Source organism: Colobus angolensis, unplaced genomic scaffold (genome assembly GCF_000951035.1).
Source record: "Colobus angolensis palliatus isolate OR3802 unplaced genomic scaffold, Cang.pa_1.0 Scaffold269, whole genome shotgun sequence".
Classification (NCBI taxonomy): domain Eukaryota; kingdom Metazoa; phylum Chordata; class Mammalia; order Primates; family Cercopithecidae; genus Colobus; species Colobus angolensis.
In genome coordinates this window covers 443971-467528 of record NW_012115921.1, presented here as the reverse complement: position 1 = coordinate 467528, position 23558 = coordinate 443971, and the positions used below count along the sequence as shown (strand labels likewise).

At 48.3% G+C, this 23558-nt stretch overlaps 2 protein-coding genes across 7 annotated transcripts; one reads left to right on the top strand and one right to left on the bottom strand.

Annotated features, from left to right (window-relative positions):
* Window positions 1-2541: 2541 nt before the first annotated feature.
* Window positions 2542-13435, top strand: LOC105515756 (chromosome unknown open reading frame, human C11orf16). Its single transcript, XM_011947655.1, is given in 6 exon segments — window positions 2542-2708; window positions 5334-5494; window positions 7668-7895; window positions 8693-8734; window positions 8737-9336; window positions 13236-13435. Coding segments are annotated over 6 exon segments (1398 nt in total).
* A 1676-nt stretch (window positions 13436-15111) lies between these two features.
* On the bottom strand, window positions 15112-23442 carry AKIP1 (A kinase (PRKA) interacting protein 1). Of its 6 annotated transcripts, XM_011947595.1 has the most exons (6): window positions 23359-23442; window positions 22911-23138; window positions 22061-22141; window positions 19655-19759; window positions 17392-17472; window positions 15112-15408 (listed from the first exon to the last, which is right to left on the bottom strand). In XM_011947595.1, exons 2-6 carry the CDS (start codon window positions 23130-23132, stop codon window positions 15265-15267), a joined length of 633 nt encoding a protein of 210 aa, XP_011802985.1. In that variant the 5' UTR covers window positions 23133-23138; window positions 23359-23442; the 3' UTR covers window positions 15112-15264. The 6 variants fall into 6 exon arrangements, with proteins under 6 accessions (XP_011802985.1, XP_011802988.1, XP_011802986.1 ...); XM_011947598.1 differs by lacking the exon at window positions 22061-22141; XM_011947596.1 differs by having other exon boundaries at window positions 22911-23388.
* Between the last annotated feature and the right edge of the window lie 116 nt (window positions 23443-23558).

The window sequence follows — 23558 nt, the reverse complement described above, 5'->3', positions numbered from 1 at the left end:
CAAGCAATTCTCCTGCCTCAGCCTCCCAAGTAGGTGGGATTACAGGCATGAGCCACCACACCCAGCTAATTTTTTGTATTTGTAGTAAAGATGCGGTTTCACTGTGTTAGCCAGGATTGTCTCGATCTCCTGACCTCGTGATCCACCTGCCTTGGCCTCCCAAACTGCTGGGATTACAGGTGTGAGCCACCGCACCCGGCCATGGGTCTTTCTCAGACTTTAACTTTGTGTGCCAAATAACTTGGCCTCGGTATATGGTCCTGGGCAGCAGTCATTCTCCTGACTATGAAGTGATGCTCTGGGAGGGCAGTCATCAGCTAAGAGGCTTTTGGTTGCAAGTAAGAAACAGCCCAATTCAAAGTGGCATAATCAACTAGGGGAATTATTGGCTCACACAGCTGAGGCCTAGAGTAGCAGCACTGCCTGCAAGTAGGACTCAATACTGTCACCAATAACCTATTTTCAGCTGGATGTGGGGGTGCATGTCTGTAGTCTGAGCTCCTTGCAAGACTGAGGAAAAAGGATCCGTTGAGTCCAGGAGTTTGAGGCCAGCCTGGGCAACCCTGTTTCAAAACCAACCAATCAACCAACCAACCCTCTATTTCCTGAGGTCTATCCTCTCTTTCTCTGGGAATAGCTTCAGTCTCCCCAAAAGGCTGTCAGAAGCTCTCAGAACTATCAGCTTGGTCGGGCGCGGTGGCTCAAGCCTGTAATCCCAGCACTTTGGGAGGCCAAGACGGGTGGATCACGAGGTCAGGAGATCGTGACCATCCTGAGCTACACGGTGAAACCCCGTCTCTACTAAAAAATACAAAAAAAAAAAAAAACTAGCCGGGCGAGATGGCGGACGCCTATAGTCCCAGCTACTCGGGAGGCTGAGGCAGGAGAATGGCGTAAACCCGGGAGGCAGAGCTTGCAGAGAGCCGAGATCGCGCCACTGCACTCCAGCCTGGGCGACAGAGCTAGACTCCGTCTCCAAAAAAAAAAAAAAAAGAACTATCAGCTTTCTTGTTCAGGCGTAGGAAGAAAGAGAAAGCCTATATCCCAGGATTCCCAACCAAAGTCTCCAGATTCCTGCTGATTGGAGAGGTTCAGGAACACGCCCTTGCCTAACCAACCCCTGGGGCCAGACGGGGATGGAAGGGGTGACTGACACCACTCTACTCCTGGAGGTGGTACCCTGGCCTCCCTATTCCCATGGATCTGCCAACTGTAACAGAACCTGGTAGAAGCGGGGTATGGATGTGGGGGACACCTCCAAACTTGCCTGCATACCAGGAACATAACCAGTGCGCAGTGACTGTCAGAGGTCTCCAAATACAAGCCCCTCCCATGAGCGGAATCTGGACTTCTGTTCCTTTGTTGCCAGTGTCCACATCTCTCACTCCAAATGGTCACAACACCTCTGCTCCTCAACAGAGTCCTACCTGTTACAAACAGGCCCACCCCTTTGGTTATTTTGGTTTAGACTAGGGACAAATTCTACCCTAAAGTCCCCAAGCTGCCAGTGGCTCCCCCACCCCTGCCTCTAGTGTGTACAGGGAGGAGGCCCTCAGTTTCGGTGGAGGTGGCTCCTCCCTCACAGGAGTCCCCTGGGATCCTTGAGGGCTTCCCACCACCACTGACTCTTCTAGCAGTGGGGCAGCCTGAGTTTTGGAGAACTGAGGCTAGGCTGGCCTTTCTCTCTCCCTCCTCCTCCTCTTCTCTCCAGAGGGAAACCTGGAGAACACCCCCTCCCCCATCACTTCCTGCCCCACCCCTGCCTCCAAAGGCCTCCTGTCGGCCTCTCTGCATGCTCAGTGCACTCACTGGCCACAGACGACAGCGTCCCCAGGCTGCACCCACAGCAACCGGCATGGCAACCAGGAGTCGGTTGTGCTGAGGCCCTGAGCCCCAAATGTCAGAAGGGGCCTGAGGCTGAGGTGGAGGCTGGGAGTTTGGGGCTGTGGGTAAGTCCTTTTGGGGTCAGACCTGTGGACTTAGGCACGGGCAGACCCTCACAGGGCTCTGGTGGGCTGCGGCGGTGCGGCTTGATCTTGGGCCCTGGTGGCAGCTATCTCCTCTGAATGGGGCTAGAAAGGGGATAGACGGCCCTGAGAGCTCAGCTCACCTGGAGCCAGAACTAGCCTTGTAGGTGGCCGGGGAGGAGGAAGGAGGAAAAATACTAATGTAAATTGAGCTGCTGAATACTCCAGGTGCCTTCCATGAATTCTATCCTGAGTGTAACTGGAGGGCAGAGGTTAGGTGAGCACACAGCCAGCAGGTTGTGAGGGAGGATTTAAAGCTGGGCTGCTCTAAACTCACAGCTCTTGCTCTTCCAATCCCTCCCCTGTTTCCTGAGTGGAGGTTCCCAAAGCAGGTGACTCAAGGAGGAAACTGTGAGAGTTTGTGGGAGCAGGTGGGGCCGGGCACGGACTCAACTGTCCCCAGAGTCAGCTAACTGCAGAGCTGAGCCCTGCCTCACCCAGGTGGCCACCGCTGGCTTTAAGCTGCAGCTCAGGTAATGGTGGTGCCTATTCTCAGGTGGATCCTCTGAAGGCCATGGAATCCTCCACCAGGCTCAGGATGCCTTTGCTCAAATACTGCAGCGTGGCCACAAGCCTGAAGGCCCCTGGCTGGGATGGTGCTGCTCCACTGTGGGACCTTCCCTTCACCTACCCCTTTGCCCTCCAGGCACCCTGGCTCACTGGGCACAAGCCCCTCGCAAGGTACCTGTCTCTGCCCCTCTGGAGGAAGTGGGTGCCCCTTTCTTTTTTCCTTTGTTCTTGGCTGTTGGTGGTAGACCTTGGTGGAGAGACTTGCTTCTTGAGAAGGCGGAAAGGGGTCTTCATTGTTTGGCTTATGATTGGTGTATCTGTGTGCGGTCTGTCATTCCAGCCTACACTGTGCTCCCAGAGCCCTCCAGGGTTGATCCGGCTTTAGCAGAGTTGCAGATGCTGCAGTTGGCATGAGTGAGAGAAGGCAGTTAGGGATAGCCAGTTACCAAATTTATAGCTCATTTTACCATCAACAATGAGACTTGGCTGGGTGTGGTGGCTCACGCCTGTAATCCTAGCACTTTGGAAGGCCGAGGCAAGTGGATCACTTGAGGTCAGGAGTTCGAGACCAGTCTGACCAACATGGCGAAACCCTGTCTACTAAAAATACAAAAAAAAAATTGGCTGGGCATGGTGGCTCACGCCTGTAATCTGAGCACTTTGGGAGGCCAAGGCAAGTGGATCACCCAAGGTCAGGAGTTCGAGATCAGCCTGGCCAAGATGGTGAAACCCTGTCTCAACTAAAGATATAAAAATTAGCCAGGCATGGTGGCAGGTGCCTGTAATCCCAGCTACTCAGGAGGCTGAGGCAGAGAATTGCTTGAACCCAGAAGGTGGAAAGGTTGCAGTGAGCTGAGATCGTGCCATTGTACTCCAGCCTGGGCAACAGAGCGAGACTCTGTCTCAAAGAAAAAAAAAAAAAATTAGCTGGGCGTGGTGGCATATGCCTGTATTCCCAGCTACTTGGGAGGCTGAGGCAGGAGAATTGCTTGAACTCGGGAGGCAGAGGTTGTAGTGAGCCGAGACAGCGCCATTGCACTCGAGCCTAGGGAACAGAGTGAGACTCAGTCTCAAACACAAAACAAAACCAAAAAAAAAAAAAAAAAATAGACTTGCTAAGGGGGGGTCTCCAGGTCCCTCTTCAGGTTCCCTCAGTACTCTCAGTACTCCCTCAGTACTCCTCCTTTGTCCAGGATTTTCCTAAATAGGATCCTCAGTCCGCTTTCTAAAGCGTGGATACAAGAGCCAAAGGCACCACAGCCTATATGCACACATGGAGCGTGTCAGCTCCAGGGACTCGCATTCCTGCTGCCTGATCCATTCTGGCCATGTTAGGGACATGCCAGCTTGAATGATCCTTAATGGCTCCCTTTCGTGATTCACCTGGTGGACCATCCTGTTCAAAGCTAGAGTTAAGCTTTGGACTTTAGATGCCAACAAGCACAGGAGGGAGGCTGAGGGGGGCTGAGGGTAGCTCAGCATGGGCCTGCAGGAGCTTCTCAGCACGAAAAGCCTGGGTGCTGTGACGGCATGTTGATGACAGGCCCCCTTTGCATTCAGCCTTGCCCACAAAGTAAAATGGCTTCTTCAAAAACCCAAACCCTGACTCATCAACTCCCCTAGACCAACTGGCCCTGACCACAACATTATCTGGAACTAGCATGACCACAACATTATTCCAAACTAGCATCTCCTTTTTCTCTCCCACAACCCCTTAGCTCCTCTGGGTTGTCCCTGCCCAAACACTTCCTCATCCCTCTGACCCCACAGCATCAAGTGGCATTACAATTTCACACCCTTGGTATTACTACCCAAGCTTCCACGCCTCATCCTGGAATCCCACGTGCCGCCTTAAGATTTGCCTTCCTGGCACTATTTTTTTTGTTTTTTTGTTTTTTGAGACAGAGTCTCGCTGTGTTGCTCTGTCACTAGGCTGGAGTACAGTGGTGCAATCTTGGCTCACCCCATCCTCCGCCTCCCGGGTTCAAGTGATTCTCCCGCCTCAGCCTCCTGAGTAGCTGAGATTATAGGCGCCTGCCACCATGCCTGGCTAATTTTTGTATTTTTAGTAGAGATGGGGTTTCACCGTATTGTCCAGATGGTCTTGATCTCTTGACCCCATGATCCACCCACCTCGGCCTCCCAAAGTGCTGGGATTACAGGTGTGAGCCACTGCGTCTGGCCCCTGGCACTCTTTTTTTTTTTCGATAGGGGGTATCACCTTGTCACCCAGGCTGGAGTGCAGTAGTGTCATTTCAGCCCACTGCAATCTCTACCTCCCAGGTTCAAGCAATCCTCCTACCTCAGCCTCCTGAGTAGCTGGGACCACAGGCTCATACTACCACACCCAGCTAATTTTTTTGTATTTTTGGTAGAGATGGGGTTTCACCATGTTGCCCAGGCTGGTCTTGAATTCCTGAGCTCAAGTGATCCATCCGCGTCAGCCTCCCAAAGTGCTGGGATTACAGGCGAGAGCCACACTACTTTTCCAGTCTGTTGTCTAGTGTAGGAACAAGTATTAATTAACTTGAATGTATCAAGGCAAATTACCTTTTGGTTGCCTTGAACCAACTCCCAAACCACCAAGGATGGTTCCCTTCACTGTCCTCTCCTACTGCCCCTCCCGTAGGTTTATCTTATCCTTCTGGAAGTCATAGATTGCCACTTTCCATGTGGATTTCTGTTCCACATGCCTTGTGTGCTGTGGTACACCTCAGATGTACTTGAGAAACATGTTTCTTGATGTGTTTAGGGCTTGTTACTCTCTATCCACTAATTCCATTTGCTTTTTTCCAGGCACACCTCTTCTTGCCCGTGTCTCCACATTGCCGACCCAGCATGGCAAGGGCCTGGCTGGCTGGGAAGAGCTGGAGATGCTGCCAACACATGGGTCCTGGCAAGATGGGAAGCAGATGGCTTTTACTACTGGGCTCAAATAAAGCCTACTCCAGAGGCAAGTCCCTGACCCCCAGTATCTTCCTGGCATGTTCCTCTGGGTGGCCCTGTCATACCTGACATGCCTTAGCTATGTGCGTCTAGCAGGCTGGTTTTTTGGATAAGCACAGCTCTCTCATGGCCATGTTGTAGAAGTGAACATGTAATACCACTGAGTGCGTTAGTTTGCTAGGGCTACCTAACAAAGTGCCACAAACAGAGTGGCTTAAACCACAGAAATGTGTCATTTCCCATTTCTGGAGGCTGGAAGTCCAGGGCTTGGCAAGGTTGGTTCCTTCTGAGAGCTGTGAGGAAGAATCATTCCCATGCCCCGCTTCTGGCTTCTCATGGCTTGCTGGCAGGCTTTGGTGTTCCTCAGCTTATAGAGGCATCACCTTGATCTCTGCCTTTACCTTTCCGGGGCTTTCTCCCTGAGTGTGTGTCTGCCCACATTTCCCCCTTTATAAGGACATCAATTACACTGGATTAGGGACCTGCCATATTCAGTCCTCATCTTAATTACATTTGCAATGACCCTATTCCCAAATAAGGTCACATTGTGGGGTCTAGGACTTCAACATATGAATTTGGCAGGGGGCAAGGCATGGTGGCTCACGCCTGTAATCCCAGCACTTTGAGAGGTGGTGGTGGGATGACTGCTTGAGGCCAGGAGTTCAAGACCAGCCTGGGCAATATAGCGAGACCCTGTCTCTACAAAAAATTTAAAAATTAACCAGGCATGGTGGCACATGGCTGTAGTCCCAGCCACTTGGGAGGCTGAGGCAGGAGGATCACTTGAGCTCCAAACTGATGGCACCACTGCAATCCAGCCTGTGGGAGGAGGGTGGAGGTGGGGCACGGGACACAATTCAATGCATAACAGAGAAGAAAATGTACTTTAAAAGTACTTTGTTGAGGAAAATTCCGTGTGTTGAATGAACACCAGCCTAAGGGAAAGAGGAATGAGATGTGTTTGCTCACATGCATGGGTGTGTGCTGGTACACAGAGAAGCATACTCCCGCCATGCTGGGGGCCAGGCCTGGCCTGTACTTCAGTGGCTACTCACTTCTTTTTTTTTTCTTCTTCTTTTTTTCAGAGTCAGACTTACTTTGTGAATGTAGATTCATGAAGGGAAGACTAGTGTAAATTCTTTAAAAGTATGAATTTCAGAATTTCCAATCAAAAGTCAGTTTTTGGCCTGGTGTGGTGGCTCATGCCTGTAATCCCAGCACTTTGGGAAGCCAAGAAGGGTGGATTACCTGAGGTCAGAAGTTTGAGACCAGCCTAGCCAATGTGGTGAAACTTGTCTCTACTACATATACAAAAATTAGCCGAGCAAGGTGGTGGGCTCCTGTAGTCCCAGCTGCTCAGGAACCTGAGGCAAGAGAATCGCTTGAACCCAGGAGGCAGAGGTTGCAGTAAGCCAAGATCATGCCATTGCACTCTAGCCTGGGTGATGAGCGAAACTCGGGTGGGGGGGGAAAGGTCAATTTTCAAGTAATATGTGAATTAAAATGAAATTCTAGCAAAACTTTGCTCGAATATAGTTTCTGTCCAGTGATTTGGTAAAAATAATTTATAACCAGTTTATTTCTCTTCTAAATTACAGAGTACTTGAAACAGCCTGTACTTTTAAGTAGCTGCATCACTGTCCTCTCGCTTTTGCTATTCACTTGCTTAGCTAACCCTTTCCTCATCGACTGTAAGGGCGGTGCTGAGGGCAGCTCTGTGGCCACAATCTCTCCTCGCCTACATGAGCCTCACAGGTGAACAACCATCCATCCCTGGTTGGTCTTGGACACAGGAGCGATGCTTCTTGGGGGTGCTGGAAGGAGGGGATTGCATTGAGAAAAGGTCCAGGGAGGACCCAGGTTACTCCTGGCAATTGCAGGTCAAAAATTTGGTAGGAGGAAAGAAAACCAGGCAAAGGAAGGGAATGGAAAGGGAGAGGCAGGAAGTGTTGCCCGAGGAAGAAAAAGAGATTCAGGGAAGCCCAACCGTGCCACACAGCCTGCCTATCTCAGCTATGACTGGCTTGAAAGAGCATCTGCCTCATCCCTTCTTTAGGTGCCTGTCACTGTTTGGAAGGCAGTCCCTGGGCCTGGTTTGGGGGCATCGTAGGGAACCTGGGTGCTCCCTCTTGTACTTTGTAATGCCAGTTCTTATTCTGAGTGTTTTCTTTCCCACAGCTGGAGAGACGGGGGTCCTGCTTGTGGAATTTGAGGCTCCTCTTGTCGCAGGCCCAAAGCTGCCAGCCCAGCAGCAGAGAGTGGTCTGAGAAGAGGATGTCATTCCTCTCTCACCATCTGTAGGATACTCACTGAGACCAGGGGACAAGGTGCTGGCACCCTGGGAGCCAGGACAACAGCAGTATGGCCCTGGCACTGTTCTTTTGGGCTTGGAGATGAGAAATCCCCGGAGAGGTAAGAGAAGCTGCTCTGACTCATCAGTCCCCAGAAGGAGCCAGGCTATAATCAGGCCAGGGGAGAGAGCCAAGGGTGCGTCTACAGCTTAGGAGTTTCTAAGGCATTAAGAAGGGAATTTTTACCCCCTTGCCTGCTGCTTAATCTTGAGGCAGCAACAGATGCCTCAAGATGCACACTGTATCTTTCAGATTATTAAAAAAAAAATTGTAATCAGGGTAAGTGGCCTAAAACTCTGTCTCTATGTTGGTCAGCTAAACCATGGTTTAGCTACTCACGACTCAGCTCTCACCAGGTCCTCCAGGGACCGGACAGTCGTCTTCTGCAGGGTCAGTCAGCACCACTGTAATTCAGAGAGTGACAGAATGAGGCTTCTACTGAGAATGCATTTTGGTTTTGACAAGAAAAGTGAGCCCCTGCAGGCCACTGTAGTCCAGGAGGCAGGGAGGCTCAGGCAAGTCCTCGGGAAGTGGAGGTAACTATGATGCAGGTGAAGGATGTTCCTGGCAGGCTCTCCATGGAGAGGTGCATGTGAGGAGCCAGGCAGCCAGAGTACAGGGGCTGGGCTGAAGCTCTGCCTTTGCCTGTGTGGATAGGAGAGGCTTTATCCCACGATTAGGAAGTGGAAGCTACTTGGGAGGCTGAGGCAGGAGAAGGGCTTGAGCCTGGGAGGTTGAGGCTGCAGTGAGCTATCACTGTGCCACTGCACTCCAGCCTGAGCCAGACCCTGTCTCAAAAAAAAAAAAAAAAAGGTAATTGATAATTATAACAAAATTTTGCCATTTTTTGTTATGTAGCATCAAAGGAAGAAGAAATCACTGTTCATTTCTGGAATGGCAAAGCGCTAAAGTGCCCCTAGGTGGGGTCCAGTCGGTGTCCCTGGCCATCTGGAAGAAGGCTGTGGAGAGGCTCCACAAGTCTTTCACCAGGGAGCACCCCAGGCCCCTTCACTGGCCTCCATGTTGCTCTCTGCTGGGGCCAATCACTGGGCGCATCACTAACGAGCTTCCTCCGGGCGCTCCATTCCTGTGCCCTCTCTGCCACCCTCATGCCTGCTGCCAGCTGCTGTGCCAGGGCTGCCTCTGTGGCTGCCCCCCATGTGGCACCACTTGGTGGCCTCTAACCAAGACCTCAGAAGTCACAGCCAGAGAACTTCCAGAGTTGGAGCCCCCAGCACAGCTTTTGCCCCTGGAAGGTCCTAAAGAGGAAAAAGTAGCAACATAGGCTCCCCTGGCTGTTTCTTCCTCCTCCTCCTCCTCCCGTGAATAAGACAATGTGGAGAATGATCTGGAGATGGGCCCTACCCAGAGACTGATGGTAAACAGTGCAGTCAACACAGATCCTATCCTTCTTGAGACTCCTTTGAGGCAGAGTGGCCTCTGCCAGCCTGAGTGGAGGTATTGGAGGAGAAACGGGCCTGACCCACACCCTGGGAAGCCAGGTATGCCAGGGGAGTAGGCTTGCCTTCTAAGGCAGGGGCTGGGGCCCCGGCTCCCTTCTCTCCCACATGTCCCTTAGGAATCTGATGCACGTGTCCACTCTGTTGGGACTACAGTAATCCTTGGGAGTCTGGTCATGCTGAAGAGGAGGCTGTGGGAAAAGGGAAATAGCAGGTTTCCATTTCAGCTATGAGGCCCACAGGAGCAGAAGGATGAACTGATCTTTGTGCTAAGGTTGCATCCCTATTTAATACCTGCCTTTTTCTTTCTTCACTAGTCTCTACTGACAGGGCACTGCCATTGTCTGTTTTTAGCCCCCTCCTTTTTTCCTGGAGGCCTTGGTTTTTCTCTAGATGAACAGTACAAATGCCTCCAAGTGTTGATGAGAGTTGATGCACTGAAGCATAGAAACTGGTCTTAAGCATTGGTCATGAGGCCCCACTCTCCTGCTGGGCCCCTCAGTAAGTGAGCGGGGAGGACCTGGGCACTGTAATGTGCTTCTTATCTCTCATGGCCAACAGGAAAGCCGTGTCCTGTTGCTGCTGGCAGTCTGCAGCCAGCCCCACACTGCATCACCTCCAGCTGAGAACTGTGTGGCAGGCCCTGCTAGGTTCGGGGAGCCCATTCTATCTAAATTCCCAATGGAGCCCGGAAAGAGCAGAAGCCTGTCAGAGCTGTGTGAAGGAGGTGGCCCTTGACAAGATTCTGGGGGTCACTGAACATATCTTGGGCAGGGAGGCTGTGAGGTGAAGGAACACCATTGCTAAGGGCTTAGATCTCTAGGCACTGCCCACACTGGGACCCACTAGGGTTCCCTGGTTGAAACCATAGCCCTATTTCTAGCACAGTCACTGAGCCAGAAGGACTGCTTAGCCCATGAGAGTTTGTTGTTGTTGTTGTTTTTGAGACAGTCTCACTCTGTTGCCCAGGCCGGAGTACAGTGGCATGATTTTGGCTCACTGCAACCTCTGCCTCCCAGGTTTGAGTGATTCTCATGCCTCAGCCTCCCCAGTAGCTGGGATTATAGGTACATGCCTCCATGCCTGGCTAACTTTTGTATTTTTAGTGGAGATGGGGTTTCGCCATGTTGGCCAGGCAGGTCTCGAACCCCTGGCCCAAGTGATCTGCCTGCCTCGGCCTCCCAAAGTGCTGGGATTACAGGCATGAACCATCAAGCTGGCACCAATGAAGATTTCAATCTTGCCCCAGGGGTAACGACTTTATTAGTGTTCGGTTCCAGAAAGTTGAGAAATTGTTTGTAAATGAGAAGCTTTCCTGGTGACTCCTCTGAACCCCTGGGCTTTGGGAGGGGAGGGGTATGTCTGCTGCACTTGGATTTTATATGAGGATTTTTCCCCTATATCTCAGAGACCCAGCTGTGCTCTTCCTCCACTCTCCAGGAAGAAACTTTATATTGAAAATATAAAATGGGGAGGTGGGTCCCAGGCTTCTGTGAAATGGGTTACTCCAATCTTGCAATGGCAAGCCTTGGCAGCAGCCACTCAGAAATGGTGATTTCGCCGGGTGCAGTGGCTCACCCAGCACTTTGGGAGGCCAAAGCGGGGGCGGATCACTTGCAGTCAGGGGTTTGAGACTAGCCTGACCAACAAAGTGAAACCCTGTCTCTATTAAAAATACAAAAATTAGCCAGGCATTGTGATGCACGTCTGTAATCCCAGCTAGTTGGGAGGCTGAGGTACCAGAATCAGTTGAACCCTGGAGGCAGAGGTTCCAGTGAGCCACTACATTCTAGCCTGGGTGACACAGTGAGACTCTGTCTCCAAAAAAAAAAGAAAGAAAGAAATGCCAGTTTCTTTCTCCATTTGAAAGAAATGCAGCCTTGGAGAATTTAGCATGAAAACACTAGAGTTTGGCAGCATTTTCTTTATATTATCGCTTGTAGAGAGGGCATAAAGAAAATGGTACCAAACTCTAGCGTTTCCATGCTAAATTTTCCATAGCTCCCAATGCCTCTTGCTCCAGCAGAGCCTGGAGAAAGAAAAGCTGTACCTACCCAACAGAAAAGGGTCTGTGGGGAGCAACTGAGACAATAGCAAGCCCAGCATAGGGGAGAGGGACAACCAGAGGGGCCATGGGCGCCAGACATGCCCTAGGTACCACATGTGTTCGTATTGCTGTGGCTTGCTCCATAGCAATCTCGAGAAGGGTTCCAAACCTGATTAAGTCCAAACAAATTTCCCCTGGCCCTAAGTTTACACAGCTCTTACTGCTACTGCCCAAAGCCACTTACACCTACAGTCTCTCTCCATCACCACATTTAAACAGATCCACTCCAAAGTTATTTTCTCCCCTGAAATAAATTCTAATAATCAACTATAAAGAAGAGAACTATAGTATCTTCAGGTAGTTGGCTCAGCTTTCCCATTAAATATTAAATACTGGATCTTGTGTTATGCTCTAGGGAGAGTTCCCGGGGCTGACCCGTGAGCATCGTCAGCATGTTCCCAAATATATGGAGAGCATGCCTGAGAGGGGGTGTGGAGACATGGCCATCCCCAGCCCTCACCACACATGTGGTCACAGCTCACTAGTTAAGAGAAGAACAGAAAATCACTTGTAGGTCAGGCTGAAACAAGGCAAACACCAGCGCTTTGCTTTTCTCCCCTCCAGGTTTTGTATCTTTTAAAGGAAATATGCTGTTTTGCTTCTCCTAAACATGCTTGGTGTTTAATCAGTTCCTGCTCTCAGGACTTGATATCCGTTCTGTCGAGTGCTGATGCTCGACACTCAATTGTGAGCTTTGCCTCTCACAAAAGCTCTTGCATAGGTTTCTCTTTCCTCCACACTTTCCCTTACTTTCAGTTACAGGCAGTGAGAGGTTACAGTTAGATCCTAACAGTCCTAGGGAGGCCAGATTGTCAGTTGCTGGCAGGGAGGTGCTTTCTGCCTCCTTTGCTTGTAACTGAAACAGGATTCAATCTGTAGTTGTAAAAGAAACATAAAAAACATTCCTTCCCTTTTAGATTGGTCTATTCCTCAGGAAGTCACATCTCCCATTATTTTTGTTTTGCCCCAGTATTTTTTTTTTTTTAATTTTTAGAGACAAAGTCTCACTATGTCACCCAGGCTGGAGTGCAGTGGCACGATCATAGCTCAAACTCCTGGGCTCAAGCAATCCTCCCACCTCAGCCTTCCAAATAGTTGAGACTACAGGTGTGCACCAATGCACCCAGTTCAATTTCTTAAAACTTGTTTTTCCATCAGCTTGTAGTCTTCTTTGTGGTCCATGTTATCAGTGATCAGTGAAGGTGTCGAAGCTCCTTTAACTGGTGGCAGTCAGTTACCTTTACTTGCCCTAATGGCAGTTTAGAAAACACATCCAATAACTTCTTCACTACTCCAAACCTTGGGTATCAGGTAATGTTTCCCAAAAGCATAAGGGCCAGAAATGATAAAAATTTTTTTCTCTAAAAATAGAAAACATTACATGGACACATTGCATGATGGTAAAATAGGCCAAGTGTAGTGGCTTACACCTGTAATCGCAACACTTTGGGAGGCTGAGGCTGGAGGATCGCTTGAGCCCAGGAGTTCAAGACCAGCTGGGCAACATAGTGAGACCCTGTTCCTACAAAAAACTAAAAAATTAGCTGAGCATGGTGGTGTGCGCTTGTGGTCCCAGCTACTGGGGGTTGTAGTGAAGAGGGGGTGGCAGGTGGGAGGATGGCTTGAGCCCGGGTGGTTGAGGCTGCTGTGAGCTATGATCATGCCACTGCATTCCAGCCTGGGTGATATAGCAAGACCCTGTCTCAAATACATAATAAATGAAAAGAAAACAATGCTGTGAGCTTACAGATACTTCAGTGATCCTTGTTTTAGTTGTACTTATCCCATCAAAATGGTGGCATATTCAACCTAAGTAATTGACTTTTGGGTTTAGGAACAAGATATTCCAACATCTGGAAAGAAGAAAAGGATCACAAACAGCAGAGAGCACAAACTGTAGTAGTGGGGACTACCACAGAGCTGGTCTTGAAGGCAACCAACACGAAGCCACTGCAGACCCCGCCAGGGGAAGCTGAACACAGAAAGCAGGGTCAGAGCCTTGCAATAGGTCCGTGGAACAAGAATTCCCCTTAGACTAAGAGCCCTGAGGATCTAGGTAAAGCAGAATGGCTGGAAAGGGGCTTCCTAAGGACTTCTCACATGGGTCTTAGACCTTTTGGGTCACATCCCCTTTGAGAACAGTAAAACCTATGACCGGCCGGGCGCGGTGGCTCAAGCCTGTAATCCCAGCACTTTGGGAGGCCGAGACGGGCGGATCACGAGGTCAGGAGATCGAGACCATCCTGGCTAACACGGTGAAACCCCGTCTCTACTAAAAATACAAAAAACTAGCCGGGCGAGGTGGCGGGCGCCTGTAGTCCCAGCTACTCCGGAGGCTGAGGCAGGAGAATGGCGTAAACCCGGGAGGCGGAGCTTGCAGTGAGCTGAGATCCGGCCACTGCACTCCAGCCTGGGCGACAGAGCAAGACTCTGTCTCAAAAAAAAAAAAAAAAAAAAACCTATGACCCCTTGTCCCAGAAAAATGCACATACCCTCAATTTTGCATGTAATTTCAGAAGGCTTATGGAACCTATGAATTTAATCACAGGCTTCTTGGGGGTGCAAGGATCCCCATTTAAATGGCCCTCTGTTCTATGGTATTGGGTAGGGGTCTGCTTTATTAGGCCCTCTGAATATGGAGTCTATTCCTCACTAAGAATGGTAATATAGCTCTACTTAAAACTTCATTTCCATCATATAAAATACTAGCACCTTTCCCAAGGAAAGGTGGAAAGGTTTGTGTTCAAAATGAGAGAACCAGGCAATGAAACTGGGAGATGTCACAGTACTGCTGTGGCAGCTTCAAGACATTTGGGACACAGCAATGATATTTTTTTTTTGAGACAGGATCTCACTCTGTCACTCAGGCTGGAACACAGTGGCGTAATCATGGCTCACTATAGCCTTGAACTCCTGGGCTGAAGTGAGCCTCCCATCTGAGTCTCCTGAGTAGCTAGGACCTGAGTAGCTAGGCACATGCCACCACACCTGACTAAACTTTTTACTTTTTGTAGAGATAGGGTCTCATTGTGTTGCCCAGGCTGGTCTTGATTACTGGGCTCAAGTGATTCTCCTGCCTTAACTTCCCAAAACGTTGGGATTACAGGTATGAGCCACCACACTCAGCACATCAATGACTTTTTAAAATCAGTGACTTGATTCTTCAAATTACAGTCAGCATAACAATCTATGGATTTTTTCCCCTTTTATAGGTAAAGAATAAACATTTATAACTTGAGGAGAGTTATACAGAGTGGCTGACAAAGCCTTCAACGGAAGGAGGCAGAGGACAGGCCACAGGTAACAGTCAAATAACCAGCAGTATCACCACCCCACGAAGACCTCCCTGCAGACAAGCAGCAGGAAGGCACCTGTTGTGAGGGACATAGGAGTGTGGGGGTCCCTCCCTGGGGGTCCCTGCCAGGGCCCTGGTGAGACTGCTTTAAGATGCCTCTTCCATGGAAGAGAGGGTCAGCCTGCTTTGGGCAAAAGTGTCCACAGCCACTCTGCCACCTTTCCATAAAGCCTACAGTTGTACATGAGTGACATTTTGTTTTACCTCTTAATAAAAATGAATTCTCTTCATTTCCAGTCTCTTTATTATCATAATTAACCTCTACTTGGAAAGCAAGCAGTAAAACCTGTTCAGAAAGCGAATCATATTACTTTCAGGCAAACAAGCATGGAGGACTTCTACACCCTCAAGTTACAAAAGGCACTGAAAGGGACAGACTCCAGTTCCTGGGAAGGCTGACCCAGTCAGCATTAAAAACAGGATTAATGTATAGCTATCAAGAGAATCATATAGTGGCTTTATTCTTACTACTTAAAAAAAGGTGATGTGAAGGCAGTGATGGTCAACATCACACAGGGAAGACCAGGTCCACACTTTGTCCAGAATCAACTGCTACCACATGAGTCTTCTTGGTTAAGTCATTTGAGCCCACAGTGACAGAATAGGTCCCTGGATATACTTCTATGTAGAGGTCCTTAGAGATGTTCTCAGCCTAGAAGGAAAAGAGGATATTAGCAGTTTAGAGATTTTATACCCCACTGCCACCATGGCCCCCCAGCAGGCTACCTATGCATGCAGAGGTGTGATGGAATGAAGTGCTAATGTGGGAGACAGGTCCTGCTTTCAAGGCTCAGCCTGCTCACATACAACACTGTCATTTTGGTAGGTCTCAGCCTTTCCTTATTTCTAGAACTGTGATAATACCTCAAAATAAGCATGCAGAAAATGCTCTGTAAATGCTAAAGTGTTACAGGAACATGAAGGATTATAAAAAGAACACTCTACTTGGAGTTAGGCAGAGGGAAAGGCTAGAGGCCACTGTTTTGGGGATCAGAAGTAGACAGTGGCACTTAGCACAGATGAGCAGTAATGGCAAGGTAATCGGGAGTGATGAGAGCCATTCTTTTAAACTGTTTTTTAAACTGTTTGCTAAGTTCACTATTAGGAAGATGATAGGCATTTCTTTTGTCCTAAAGCTCAGAACAATTTGAGTGGATTCCATTTTGTCACTGAAGCAGCAATTCACCAGGCTGACAAAACTCTCCCTTGGAGGACTGGTTCTCCCAGAGTACAAAACATTGGAAGCCAGAGTTAATGGAAAGATTTTTATTTAGAGCCAAACCGAGTACAATCAGTCTTCCAAGGGTAGACTTCACTCATGGCTGGGAGGCAGGTTACATCAGGTGTGCAGACAGGGGATGGGTCTCGGTTCAAATAACAAAAGGACAAAGTCACAAACCAGAAAAGAGCCTGTAATGAAGGGCCAGATTGACAGCTGGGATGCCATTACATGTTTGCTTAATGCTGAGAAGGGGCCACAGGCAAAAGCTGTCGATTCCACTACCACACACAGGAAAAGCCAAACTACTGGCCAGCAAATTGCACTCAGAGGAATAAATGATCATGTTTACATTTTTATGAAATTTCCTCTATTCCTCCTACCTTGCAGATGGATTTGAAGCCAATTTTTTCCAAAGCTGTTTAATGTTGTATTCTTGCATGCCTGTCTAGTTACTGCAAAATTGGAAGTCTATAATCCTTTAACTGATGTAAATGTGTATAACAATGTCATTAACTATTTATTGGTTGTCAATCATGTAAATAGAAGTCACTTTTAGAAAATATGGTTGTATCAGAATTGCAGAAAGCCAAGGATGCTTCATTTGCACACAAGGAGACATAGAGGTAAGGTTGGCATGTGGTTGTAGAACTCCAACACTGTGGAACATCAGTATTACCAAAAGTCAGCAAGTGTTGAGAGGCGTCTAAGCCTTAACAAATTATATTTGTACTAGAAACAGAATATTCTGAATTGTTAATAACTCTAGTACACTCCAAATCCTGACTAGTAGCAAACTGTATACAAACAAAAGTAAGAAATGTATTGTGGCACCATGCTGAATGAAGTTCCTTTCCTCAGAATTCTAGCCCTTCCAAGTTCCAAAAAGGATCCCCTGGCTTCATGAACTAATGAGTACTTTATCCTAAAAATGAAAAACTCATTATATGTTTTTACAGAGAAACATTTGTGGAAAATGAGAACAAATGCCTTCAAATGTTGTGTAACCTGATCTCACCAAATGTGTATGTTTCAGAATTTCAGCAATGCTTTTCACTTTGTTAGCAGGAGGATCGTGCCCCTCCTGCTGCTTGAACAGATGGTGGAATTCCAGCAGGACCCAGTGCCAGCCCAGCTGAGCTGTAGGAACTGAGATGTGAATACTTCACATTCTTTCCAACCACAACTATGAGTTCAGGCACAAAGAGTATCCCTGAAGCTTCGAGTGAAGGAAGAATACCAAGAAAACCCAATTTTACACTGAACCAAAATTTTGTGCACCCTTCTTAAGTGTAAGAACATCTCAACTTAAAAATACTATGGACCCAATTCAAATAGCCCTCTAAGAACCATGTCAACTGGTTCATGGAGTTGTAACAGTGGTGAAACCCAGTGCGTAAGCAGTTCCGTACTCACAGGCTGGGATGCCTCTGGAGCATACTCTGATATTTGATAGATGCCTCCAGGACCAAGGGATGTCTTTTTTCCGTCTTTTCTCTGAAGAGACAAGTAGAACACTGATTTGTGCCCAAACTTTCACTTTTGGATTGTAAAGAGAAGTTTTCTTCTACCTTATGAGGAGTTAGTAATCGTTCTGTCAGCTTTTTCTAAGTTGTCATCTAAGTCATCAAGGCATTTTTAAGTGAATTCTGTAAGGTATTTTTAGTCAGATGTTTATTTTAATTTTCATTCTTACATGGGCTTTGGAATCGGACACACCTGAGTTTAAGTCCTATCTCTGCTATTTACTAAGAGAGATTAACTTCTTTTGAGCCTTGGTTTTCCAGTCTGTAACATGGGACTCTTGGATTGCAGGGAAAATTTAAAATGCAAAAGTGACACTTAGGCTCTCAATACATTCTCTTCTGTGCTTCTTCTAGGAGTAGGGGTGGTCCTAGAAGGCAACAGGCTGACTGATAAAGCCAATTTCCCTTAGAGGGAACTTACATTTTAAAAGGAGAGTTGGGAATGACTCTTCCCCACATGTACCTAAGTGCACCCTTTAGGGTCAGGTGCACTTAGGTGAGAGTTCAGGCTAGGCCAGAAAAGGGTGCTCAGGACTCAAGCTCTGGCACCACTACTCACCTCCCAGGCCAGGGGAGGCATGTGGGAGGTGCTTCAAGTGTATACTCAGCCCTTGCTCATGTCCCTGTGTCCACTCTCCCATCCTTGTCCTAAACTTCCTCCCTCTAACACCCCAAAATAGCTGACAGACCAAAGAAGTCAAGAATCCAACTTAGACTCCGGAATCGACTCTGGACTTCAGTTTGCTATCTTTGAGTACAAGCAGGTAGTTTAAAACAAAAGCAAAAATCTAGTCTCCTCAGAAACCACCACCACCACTTCCTCCTTTGAATCAGTTCAATAAACAGAATCTTTGGCTTCCCCAGAATGACATGTGGTAAAAGGTAAGTTTGTAGTGAGCGGCCCGTAATTGTTACTACCTTTACAAAAAAGTATTTTGTTAAACGAGACCCCCGTCAGCACACTTCCCTTGTACTTTCTTTTTAAAAATTATGAAAGACATGGGCCAGGCACGGTGGCTGATGCCTGTAATCCCAGCACTTTGGGAGGCTGAGGCAGGCAGATCACCTGAGATCAAGAGTTCGAGACCAGCCTGGCCAACACAATGAAACTCTGTCTCTATTAAAAATACAAAAATGGGCTGGACGTGGTGGCTCATGCCTGTAATCCCAGCACCTTTGGGAGGCCGAGGTGGGCAGATCACAAAGTCAGGAGATCAAGACCATCCTGGCTAACACGGTGGAAGCCTGTCTCCACTAAAAATACAAAAAATTAGCTGGGCGTGGTGGCAGGCACCTGTAGTCCCAGCTACTCGGGAGGCTGAGGCAGGAGAATGGCATGAACCTGGGAGGCAGAGGTTGCAGTGAGCCACGATTGTACCACTGCACTCCACGTTGGGTGACAGTGAGACTCCTTCTCAAAATAAAATAAAATAAAATAAAAAATTACCAAAGACATGACAGTTATCACCTTACAGTGATAATTAATTAAAAAATGTAATTATTAAAAATCTTTTCCCCCAGCCTGGGCAACATGGCAAAACCCCGTCTCTATTAAAAACATTAAAAATTAGCTGGGTGTGGTGGCATGCACCTGTAGTCCCAGCTACTTGGGAGGCTGAGGTGGGAGGATCACCTGAGCCCAGGAAGTCAAGGCTGTAGTAAGCCATGATTGCTCCACTGCACTCTAGCCTGGGTGACAGAGTAAGACCCTGTCTCAAAAAAAAAAAAAAAAAAAATCCTATCCCTAGATGTCGAAGAGGATATTTGAAGCTCTTTTTTAAAAAAAATACAGAAAGGGTCTATGTTGCCCAGAATAGAGTGCAGGGGATAGTCACAGGGGCGATCATTGCATGCAACATGTTCCAGGCTTGGAAGCTCTTTTCTTTAAACGTGGCCGAGAATCCCATGGCCCAGGACTGCAGGTTCACCTAAAGATCCTACAGTAGCATCAATCTTATATTTTTGACAACCTCCTATTTCATGTTCATTGCTGTAAGTTCTCTAAGGTTATGAATTTATACATTTCTGTTAAGCCCTGTAATGCCAAGTCACACTGGCATCCAGTAACACAAAGTCTAGCAAGGGCTCTTAAATATAGGGTGTCATATCTTGGTAGACTGAAGGCATGGTGCCGGACAGTTGAGTACACTTACCTGACCATTCCCTATGTCCGAGCACATGTGCAGCTTCGACTTGCCTCTGTGATAACGATAGACATGGGTTGCCCCTCCTTCCTCTGGCACAGATGAACAATATTTCTAGAGAAGCAATGTCAAAGATGTTAGCTAACCAAATTGTCTTGTCAAATTTTCAATAAACCCTGATATTTGGGCAAAGTACTGTTAAGGAGGGAGGCAAGAGAGCAAAGGTGAATTACCTGCCCTCTTGACAGGCCTCTGAAGTCATGCAACAAACCGTAGCCCACCCAAAGTGGCTGCAGAGAAAGAAATGCATTTGGCATCCTCGTGCTGCCACCTGCTGCCTCTGTAGGGCAAGAACGCTGGCTAACTAAGGTGGGCAGGACCATGCTCTCTGCCAGGTTAAACAAATTTCACATCTTTGCCATGTCCAATGCACATAACCTTTCATTTCCTCCTCTAAAAAATGTGGATGAACAGTTCCATGTTTATTGTCTTAAGTCTCAGACAAGGACACAGGAAGAGACAGGTACATTTTCTTGAAATTTAGAAACACAGCAGGAAATGAAACATAAACCCAAGAGCTCTGCAGCCCCTTTCTCTGTGCTTCCCGTGCACAGAGGAGTGGAGGGAGAAGTCTCTAATCTATGAAGAATCTTCCAAAAGATCGGAAAACAGTTACATTTCTCTTGTCTGCTTCCTTCCTCCCCCTCAAAGTTAGCCTTAGACTTGCCCTTGATAATGACTAATGATGAGGACACCACAGCCCTGCTTGTTTTGAACACAGGGTAGGGACACTGTTTAAAACACATGTGACCAGAAGAATGAGAAGCTGGGGAAAGCACTTGAGGACACAGACCAAAAGATGTGTTTTAGTAGCTACTTCAAACTGTGGAGGCAAACCCAGTACACAATTCTTAATTCTATCTCTAGAAAGCCAAGGGGTTCTGAGGCTCCATTTCATAACAGAGACTTGAACTGAAGCATGAACAGAAAACCAAAATGAAGAACAGCAATTTGCTAAACCTTAAACCAAAGACAAATATTATTGCTTTTACTGAACCATGAACCAAGTGTTTAATCACTTTATAGTAGAGATGAAGCTATTGATTTTTCTAAAACCACTGAACAATACAAATAAGATAAAAATATTCCCTGAACTATTCCTCACTAGTTGGAGTCCTATTCTTGGAGTCAGGGATTCTTACAAAAGATGTAGAAAGATTAGTTTTTTGAGATCTTAACATATGAAACTGAAAAGCACGGCAGAAACAAGGTATTCTCTTCCATCTCCCTTGTGGATCAGCCTCCTTATAACCATGTAGGACTCACGAAGTGTTAAGGCTGCATGAGGCCAGAGTCTGCTGTAATTCCTAGAAGACAGCACCTTCCATGCAGGTAATTTCCTTGAATGTTTTCTGGCCTGCCTTCAACCTTCCCCGAGTATCGAAATATGATTTGGCTGGTTATGGTGGCTCATGCCTGTAATCCTAACACTTTGGGAGGCCAAGGTGTGCAGATCACTTGAGGAGAGGGGTTTGAGAGCAGCCTGGCCAACATGGTGAAGCCCTGTCTCTACTAAAAATACAAAAATTAGCCAGGCATGGTGGCACACGCCTGTAGTCCCAGCTACTGGGGAAGCTGAGACAGGAAAATTGCTTGAAACAGGAGGCCAGGAGGCAGGGGTTGCAGTAAGCCAAGACTGAGCCACTGCACTCCAGCCTGGGTGATGGAGTGAGACTGTCTCAATTAAAAAAAAAAAGGCCGGGCGCAGTGGCTCACAACTGTAATCCCAGCACCTTGGGAGGCCAAGGCGGGCAGAGCATGAGGTCAGGAGATCGAGACCATCCTGGCTAACACAGTGAAACCTCGCCTCTACTAAAACTTACAAAAAAAAAAAAAATTTGCTGGACATGGTGGCAGGCGCCTGCAGTCCCAGCTACTAGGAAGGGTAAGGCAGGAGAATGGCATGAACCCAGGACGTGGAGCTTGAAGTGAGCCGAGACTGCGCCACTGCACTCCAGCCTGGGTGACAGAGCAAGACTCTGTCTCAAAAAATAAATAAATAAAATTAAATTAAAATAGATAAATAAACCCTAATATTTAACTTACTTGCTATGGAATTCAGCAAATAAGCTATTTTTCCCCCCACTAGACTGAAAGATCACTGAGGGCAGAAGACCTTTTTTGACTTTTCATAGCTATATTGTCAACTACAGAGTTAGGCATTCAATAAACATTTGTTGAGTGAATTCTAACTTGGATTTACCCCCTGGTTTAAGTCCTTGACTGTTTACAATCTGACCATGAAGGCTGGGCAGGAGAAACAGGTAGTCTCCAGATTCTCCCTAAATTCCAGAAAGATCCCCATTGTGGCCATCAGCAGGTGATGGGACATAGCTTTGGTTCACACCAACTTACCCCACACTGACTTGAAGTATAGTCCATGAATTCAGCCATTGTTCTGAAGGAAGCACTAAGGGTTGGGGGTCTCTCTTCTCTCTATTTGAATAAATGGCACGTCACAGGTTAGATCTAGGATTCCCTACTGGAGGATAAAGCCATTTCGGAAATAGCCTCCTTTTTACTTTTTGAAAGGCTCTGCAAGTTTATGTCAGAAAGAACGATGTTACTGAGAAAGAATTCCAACTCTAAAAGATAGACATGCAATTTATCCAGGACCTAAGAGATAGGTTTGCAGGCTTTCCAGGCTTTCCTCTATCATCAGATGACAGCTGTAAGAATTTTTTTTTTTTTTTTTTTTGAGACGGAGGTTTCGCTCTTGTTGCCCAGGCTGGAGTGCAATGGCTAAACCTCCGCCTTCCGGATTCAAGCGATTCTCCTGCTTCAGCCTGCCTAGTACCTGGGATTACAGGAATGCGCCATCATGCCCGGCTAATTTTGTATTTTTAGTAGAGACGGGGTTTCTCCACGTTGGTCAGGCGGTCTCGAACCCCCGACCTCAGGTGATCCGCCGCCTCGGCCTCCCAAAGTTCTGGGATTACAGGCGTGAGCCACCGCGCCCGGCCCTTTTTTTTTTTTTTTTAAGTAACCAACCAGGGCTGACCACTACCGTTATTCTACAGCTACCCAACAAGAACCTGTCAAATGTAAAGAGTTTTGAAACGACTTTTCCATTCATTGTTCTGATCCTTTCCAGCTTCCGCTAAGGGGAGGTTTCCTCAGGTGCTTCTGCGCTGCGCGCCCCTGGCTCCCAGCGGGCTACCGCGGTGCGAATGACTGGGGCGGTCCCCGGCACGGCGACCCTCACCTCTCCCGGGAAAACGCGCTGCGGGCCGGCTGCCGGCTGTCTCTCTAGGTGGGGCGCCTCCCGGGCAAGGACCCCCATGCAGCCTTTGGGATGCTCCAGGGCATGCCAGTCCACCGCCCTCCTCTTGGCCCGCTCCAGCACTTCTAGAGCCAGCCTTGCTGAGCGCTGCAGGGAACGTCGGTCCACCCCATTCAGCGCTGCGGCCGCCAAACAGTTGTCCATGGCTCCCTGAGTGGGCACATAACGTACAAACGCCGAGGGGTCAGCTGGGCCGCCTCAACCCTGCTCCAAATCCGGGTGGGAGCCCCAGCCTCGACCTCCCTGGAGACCACCGCTCCTGGTCCGCCCCCAGCGCAAACTCCAGCTGGAGCCTAGCCAGGACTAGGCCTAGCGCGCCCACCCCTTCCATTTCCGTCTGCCCCTTCCGCTACTTAGGGAAGCTCCTCACCCGGCTCACTCGTCAAGGCGCATGCGCACAGCGCTATCCTAGGCAGCGGGACCACGCCTGGCGTTCCCGGCGGCGCCGGCGCAGTGGCGGAAGGCGGGAGAGGCGGGTCCGCCCCCAGCGCAAACTCCAGCTGGAGCCTAGCCAGGACTAGGCCTAGCGCGCCCACCCCTTCCATTTCCGTCTGCCCCTTCCGCTACTTA